The 7,223-nt window shown below is 41.9% G+C and overlaps 1 protein-coding gene across 5 annotated transcripts in view; it reads left to right on the top strand.

Moving 5' to 3' along the window:
- Positions 1-7,223, top strand: part of anks1b (ankyrin repeat and sterile alpha motif domain containing 1B) — a 161,377-nt gene that overhangs the window by 95,589 nt on the left and 58,565 nt on the right. For all 5 annotated transcript variants that reach the window (XM_031858784.1, XM_031858782.1, XM_031858783.1 and 2 more), the window contains exon 13: positions 1,498-1,684. In XM_031858784.1, coding sequence (XP_031714644.1) covers positions 1,498-1,684 — 187 coding nt within the window. The remainder of the gene's footprint in view (positions 1-1,497; positions 1,685-7,223) is intronic.

Here is a 7,223-nt window from a genome sequence, read left to right as displayed (position 1 = left end):
ACTGTGGGTTTATTTATCTCATGCCGTCAACACGTAGCAACAAAGAGGTCATAAAACGAATAAGGAATTGGCTTTTTAATTTTTAATTTATTTATTACATGACAATAAAAAAAAGGATTAAAGAAAACACATTTTTGACTGCAGGCTTGTGTAACGTTCCCACCCTTGGCCCAGTTGAGTGACTCCCTGTTGGGCTCATACATCATGGTCTTGTTCCCTGTTGCTCGTCTGGGCTGTTGTGGTCTTGATTAGTTGATGCATTGGTCCTTTGTTGTCCTTGGTCTCTGCGGGACGCTGCTGCCATGGTGCTATCCCCCACGGACCACCTCTCCACACATAAGTCTAATCTTAATGCTGCTCCTGTGCTGCATTCAGGTCTGTTGAAGCTGCTGTGGTTTGGACTTCAGTCTTGATATCGGATTTGGATATGTTAAAGAAATGCCCTTAATTGCCAAGAGATGAGAAGATCGATACCGCTCTTATGCTTTTACACTAAATATGCAGCTACGGCCACTACACGATTAGCTTAGCTTAGCATAAAGTCTAGAAACAGCTAGCCTGGCTCTGTCCAAAGGTATCAAAATACACCTCCCACTGCCTCTAAAGCCTACTATACTACTGGCCACTACTGTGACTCAACCCTACTGTCCCCGTTTCCTCCGTTCATTCCTTTCTTCATTCCTTCTTGCCCAAACTCTCTCATCTCCTTCTTTAAATTCCTCCCTCTTACCACCATATCTTTCTTTTGTTCTTTGTTCCTTCACTTTTCTTTCTTCTGTGTTCTCATTTTCACTCATTGTCTTTCCACCCACTGTTTTTCATTTCTCCCTGTCCAATTCCCTTTTATTTTTCATGCCCTTTTTCTTGCTCAGCCTTTTTCTCTGCACTTCTTTTTTGCTTTTGTTTTTTTTTAGTCGATCTGAAGACTCTTCAAGGCCCGATTAGAGTGCACCACGCATGGAAAGGAGCGTCGTCTCCTTCTCTGCTTTCCTTTCCTTTCATAACCTCTCCCCGTCACTTTCTCTCTCAAGGTGCAGTCATTGTGCCTTGAGTGACATGTGAGACAGCGAAGGTCTCGTGAAGGTTGTCTTGTCATGTCTCTCAACATTCCGGCAGGTTATTTTGCCTTTAAGGTCCACCGTATCACACATATTCACACACACACACACACACACACACACACACACACACACACACCAGCAGGATTTTGATTGCCTGAGCTGTTTGTGAAGCAAAGCAGCAGGTTGTTGAGAGCTGCAAATGCCTCATTATGTAAGATTTGTTTACCAGATGCCAGTCTACAGTTTCAGTTGTCCTCTGGCTCGCTTTCTCTCGCACTCTGTCTCACTCTTTTACTTGCTGTAAGCTAAGATGTCTCTCTCTCTCTACCGCTGTCCCTCTGTCCCTTTTTCATACGTGCATTACAACTTTACATACACTGTGTTGACATCTATATATTCGTCTCTCTAACTGCTCTTCTTCCTGTCTCGTGTCCAGCCCAAGCAGCGCACCTCTTTGTCTTCGTCCCTGGACGTCCAGAGGCCGGTGAACCACAGCTGTGAGCCCAGCGAGGTGAGCTCGTCCCTGGGCTACGCCAGCTTCAGCACCAGCCCCCCTGCCAGCCCTCCGCTCAGCCCTAACCAGGAGGACTCTGCAGGCTCCAACGACGACTGTCAGCTCACGGGTAAGACTCATGAAGTGGGCAGAAGGGTGGGAGAGTGTTAATAAAGCTGTCGCTCTCAACTAGTGAGAGTGAGCATCGGCCCTGCTGAATTACACTCTTCCCTGACCTCTCATCTCCCCGTGGAGGAGGATCAGAAACACAAATATTTCCTCAATATGAAAAGGCTTGATATCAGGTCTCTTGACTGTCTGCTGTGCAGACACCAAGCAGAGCAATTCAATCGGACCTTATTATTGTTGTCATTCAAGGCTGAGGAGATACATGCTGTATATTCTAGATCTGTGGAATATAGTTTCATTGTGTATCTTAAAATGCCCATTTTCTCTATTAAGAGTTCTACGGAAAATGTAGTAAGAAATAAATTAATCCAATATGGGAAATCTGTGTAGAATACTTAAAGTCTCACCTCTATCAGCTGGTTCGTTTTTAGTGGTTGGGTTATTTCAGCCGCATTCAGTTGTGGCCTCAATAATGCACAAATCACACATTCACTCTGAACGTCCATACACTGAATGTCTGTATAATACTGTACCTTTTGCCTTGTGGTGCATTAACTTCTACACATTTTGATAACTATTATAATGCCTGTAACCGTTTTGCTACATGAAGCCCCCTATTTCATTCTGTCCTTGTCGCCTCAGTGCAGGTGTGGTTTAAACTCATTCCCTCTTGCCCTGCATCCCAGGATATTAAAATCATATTTCTACTCCTGTCATATGTGAGACCAGAGCCAAGAGGCAAACACCTTAGACTCTTAACAACAGATCTTAGAAGGAACCGGGAAAACTGCAACGTTTTTGTCTGAGGGGGAATTAAAGATGTGATTCAGAATATGCTGAAAGTGACCAGAAATATGCTAGTTCCAGAAATAACGTGGAAGTCTTTGTCAATTTAGCAGACAGGTTTGTGATTCCAGCCTACACCACTCTATGAGCAAGCCCTAAGAACAATTCTACACAGAGTTTTGACCTTTAGATAAACTCATGTGGGTTTGACAAATGTATGTCTGCACACCCTGACTTTAATTATAGCTGTTACTGGTGTAAGGCCTTGCAAAGCAAAATTCATACAAAACAAAGTGGTTCTAGAAGTGACGCAGTGCCTACTGGGGCTAGTTACAATACTGCAGCTGGCACGCTAACTGCTATCCGGGAACATAGTAATGCTAGTCACAATAGCGCTTAGCCGTAGCTACCTTGCCTTGATTAATTGTCTGTTGAAATGAATTGAATGTTTCAGCAAAAACATACTATTATTAGTATTAAATACAAAATGTAGTTATTTTTCAAGGAAAATTAGACTTTTCAGAGATTTTTTTGAAGTGAACATGTTTTTTATCTAGTGTATTGGTCTGTGTGTTTTACTGAAATTAGGATGCAAATGAGCACTTCAGGGGAAAAACTCCACCGGATATCTTAAAAACTGGGCTCAGCAAAAGATGCTCTATTAGTTGTGCTGGGAGTCTCTTTTACTGTCGGACCAGATGAAACACTCTAATGACACCCCCCCGCTGAGTTTGGAAGTTTCTCCTCCAAAAGGAATATTCCATGTAATATTGAGGTGTTTTCTCATAAGAATCTCAAAATGAGGGCGGCTGTCTCTGAAATCTGCACAAACGCACACGAGAGCTGGGCGACATTTCAATATAGTAAAATATCATCTTTCAATAGAATCGTATTGTAATGAAATCAAATATTGAGATGTCGTGGTACACAATTATGTCCTCAAATATCTCAATTTTTTTTATTTATTTTATAATAGATTATAATTAATTTTATTTAAGTTAATAACTAATTGAGAAAATTAATTATATTTAATTCAAACAAGAGAGAAAAAAATATGTGGTTAATTCACATAGACTATTTATTTATTGAATAATCAGAAAACATGCTATATTGTGATATATATCGTTATCAAGATGAAAAGACCTACAGTATATCTTGTTATGTTATGATGCGCATTTCAGTTATTTGACAATATAATTGTTTTTACATCATGAACCCCAAAATAGCCATTTTTTTGGGTAACAATCTTGCTAACATTTGATAAAAACAAGATTTATATGTCGCTGGAATATAGCAGTTTTCCACGTCGTGAGGACCCTTCGGTGTACCGACCTTCATTTCCTTTGTGTCATCTCCTAGTCACTCGCTTAATCCCTTACCGTAGCGATGAGATTCCTTGTTGTCACGGCAAAGTGGTGGCCTTGGCGATAGTTAGCCTGTGACGCGGCCGTGAGTACTTCCCCCTCTCACCCGCTGCTATCAGACACCGACAGAAGAGGCAAAGCAGGGAAGTCAACCAGGCGGGAGGCAATTTCTGTGTGTGTGTGTGTGTGTGTGTGTGTGTGTGTGTGTGTGTGTGTGTTTCATCCAGGAGCAGTTCAGAGCCACAGCTACACTTTGATCTGTGTAGTGCCCCGAAAGACAAATGCATTCATTATCAATCCACAGGTGGACACGCACACGCACACACACACACACACACGCACACACACACACACACACAGAGACGTAAACCTGAATGAGACATCTTTATCTACTATTCTCATTGAAGCGTTGCCATGGCATTTATGTAACAGGAATGTGTTATTTCCCTCTCAGACCAACATAATGAGTCTTCACTGATGTCAGACTGATGTCTCCTCAGGACAGACTGATGTCTCCTCAGGACAAAGACTGACGAGCAGTTATTGACCTCACTGTTGCAAAGCCCTTGTTTTTAATTTCAACACGTAAGCTTAATTTGCTGTACATCAAAGCAAATTTTTGGGAATGTGAAACTGTTGATCCATAGGAATGAATGACATCACTTAAGCTCTATTCGCTCGGGAATAGTGCTACCGAGGGACCTCTAATAAATTCTAATAAATTGAAAATATAACTGTTGATACGAACATACAGAACTTGAAGCACTGGAGGGATTTGAGTAGAAGTCAGATTGAATCTCTATCGAATGATTTACTGTGAGCAGGTAACAAGTACACTAATAGCAGGAAGTTATAAAGCACTTATAATAATATGTGTACATCTGTTTGTTTGACTTTCTCTATATGTGTCTCTACCTCGCTCTCCTCGCCTGAAGCCCCATAACCAGGAATAGATTGACACCCATTTATTTTTCCATTTAATTTTTTCCTCCTCCACCTCCTCCTCCTCCTGCTACTCTGCGCATCTCTCCTGCTCTCTTTACTTATTAGCTTTATAAGGCCCATTGTGGGGTTGCCATGGTAACAAGTGGCTTACAGAGAGAGAGAGAGAGAGAGAGAGAGAGATAGAGAAAGAGGGAGTATATATGTATGTGGGTACAGCAGGCAAAGAGTCACAGAATTCAAAGGATGCCAGTGAAAAAAGAGAGTGGGTGGAGAGAGAGAGAGTCTAATATTGCAGGGGGAGATGGGGGGTGTTGGGGTGATGATGAACAGAATCAGAAAAATGGAGAGAATGAAATGTGAGATTTCAGGGGGTTGGATAGAGAAATGAGGACAAGAAAGTGAAGGGAACACTTTTTTTTTTTTTGCCAGCGCACCATAAAAGGTCTTTCCTTCCTTCCTGTCAACATTTGTCTCTCTTCTTTTTATTCTTCTCATTTTCTTCCTAAAAAATCCTGAACCGCTCTTCGACACCAATCCAACATTTACACAATAGATCTCCGGCCCTGCAGCAGAGTATGCAGGTGTCGGCCACCTGCGTGGGCAGTTGGATAAAAAGGAGTCCTCTATTTATAACCTGATCCATCACTGGTGCTGCTGCTGCTGCTGCTACGGAGCTGCGGTTTACGTAACGTCGGACACTGCTGGAGAAGATATTCCCTCGGTGCAGAGTGCCAAGTGAAATGCTGTGTTAATGTAAAAGCAGTGCAACTGCAGATGCGGTTGTCCTCCATGAGTTATGCATTGGCCCTCTGCGACAAGTCCGTAACAAACTAATCCGCAGGTCTGTATTTACTCAACTGGAAGCTTTTAAGTTGCCGGAACACTTTGTAGCTTCTTCTCTTAATACATGTGTCATATTCTCCATGTTTTTGTCTAAAGATAACATTTAAAGCTGCACTAATCAATATTTTAGATAACCAATGGGTCGGTCGACTACATGTAATGTGACAGCGCTTGATAATTGCGATTAACTCAAAATAGCTTTTTAACTAGTTGAGTTTGTTTTGGTTTTACACACTGAAACCAAACTATTTTGTTTCATTCTTTACATTTTCATCACGTTGTTTCTAGAAGCAGAAGGCAGCTGTTTTAAACTAACTGTACACTACCTGCTCAGACAAAGTTAGTGACTAGCTAGTGAACAAAACGAAGCATTTAGAAGGAAAAGAGTCAGATATTTCCCTTCGTAATTGGTGGAGAACAAAACTGAGCAAAAAAGAGTTCAGCCAGAAACAGAACTCAAGATGAATGCGAATGTTACTCTTGCTTCTAAATTACCATAAGAAAATAAAATCGTCTGGAGTTGTCTTGGTCACTTGTGAAAAACAGGCACCTGAAAAAAAAACACGACTTCATAGTGCGATTGGCCGCAGAGGAGGCCGAGTGATCGATGAGCTCTTACGGTTAATGAGTCGTAAATGGCAAAGCGATTAACAGCTCTGTATGTGTGTGAGTGCCCGCGCTGGCTGTGTGTTTACGTGAAAGAGTTAAGTTCATTAAACCTCCGGTGCTCGACATCAACTCACAACTGCAAGCACGCTCGTCTGCACAGACGAACAGTGGGTCTGGCAGCCTGCTGTGACCAAATCATTAAGTCATACTCAAAGTCCGCAGTGCCTTTGTTTGCAGCATTAATGGGAGACTCATGCACACGCGCTCACATGCTCATGCTCTGTCTTTGTTACACACAATCACATTTGAAGCCATTTCCATTTTATATCTGTGCCAGTTCAGCATTAACGCTTCATGAAATAAACCTGCTATTAGTGGCCAGTGATATTCTCCATTATTATTATGACTGCCCATATATAATTATAATCATTGCTTAACAGGAACAAGTGTGCGCCTAACATTTTCCCCCAAAAAAATGTTGCATGAAGCCGAAAAGCAACATCACTGTCTGTAGATTTCCTCTCCTCTTACATGCATGACAGGATTATTCACGTTCAGGTTGAATATGCCTAACATATATTCATCTGTGAGAGTTTATTTAGGGTGGTTGTATCCTATACATGCACAGCTTCTATTATTCTGTCCTCCTCATGTATGTTAAGGTTACTACAGAGCTGGAGCAACACCTCCCTGACATAGTCGTGGGTTCATAGTCGTGCGCCTTAAGACGTTGCTATTCTTTGTCGTAAAACGTCCTCTCCGAACTGTTCCGCCCTCAGAGATGTCGCTCTAATTAACACCATAGTTTCATTATTGAGTGGGACAGTTTTGATCACACATTCTGTGTGCTTGTATCATTTATTTTTCACCTCAGGCAATTGTGCTAACAGGACAGGTTGCGATTGGAAGGCTTTGTTTTTGGTGTGTGTGTGTGTATGTGTGTATGTGTGTGTGTGTGTGTGTGTGTGTGTGTGTGTGTGTGTGTGTGTGTGT

The sequence above is a fragment of the Anarrhichthys ocellatus genome, unplaced genomic scaffold (assembly GCF_004355925.1).
Source record: "Anarrhichthys ocellatus isolate YVR2014 unplaced genomic scaffold, GSC_Weel_1.0 scaffold21, whole genome shotgun sequence".
Taxonomy (NCBI): domain Eukaryota; kingdom Metazoa; phylum Chordata; class Actinopteri; order Perciformes; family Anarhichadidae; genus Anarrhichthys; species Anarrhichthys ocellatus.
Note: the sequence above shows the minus strand (reverse complement) of the source record. Positions and strands in the feature narration are given on the sequence as shown.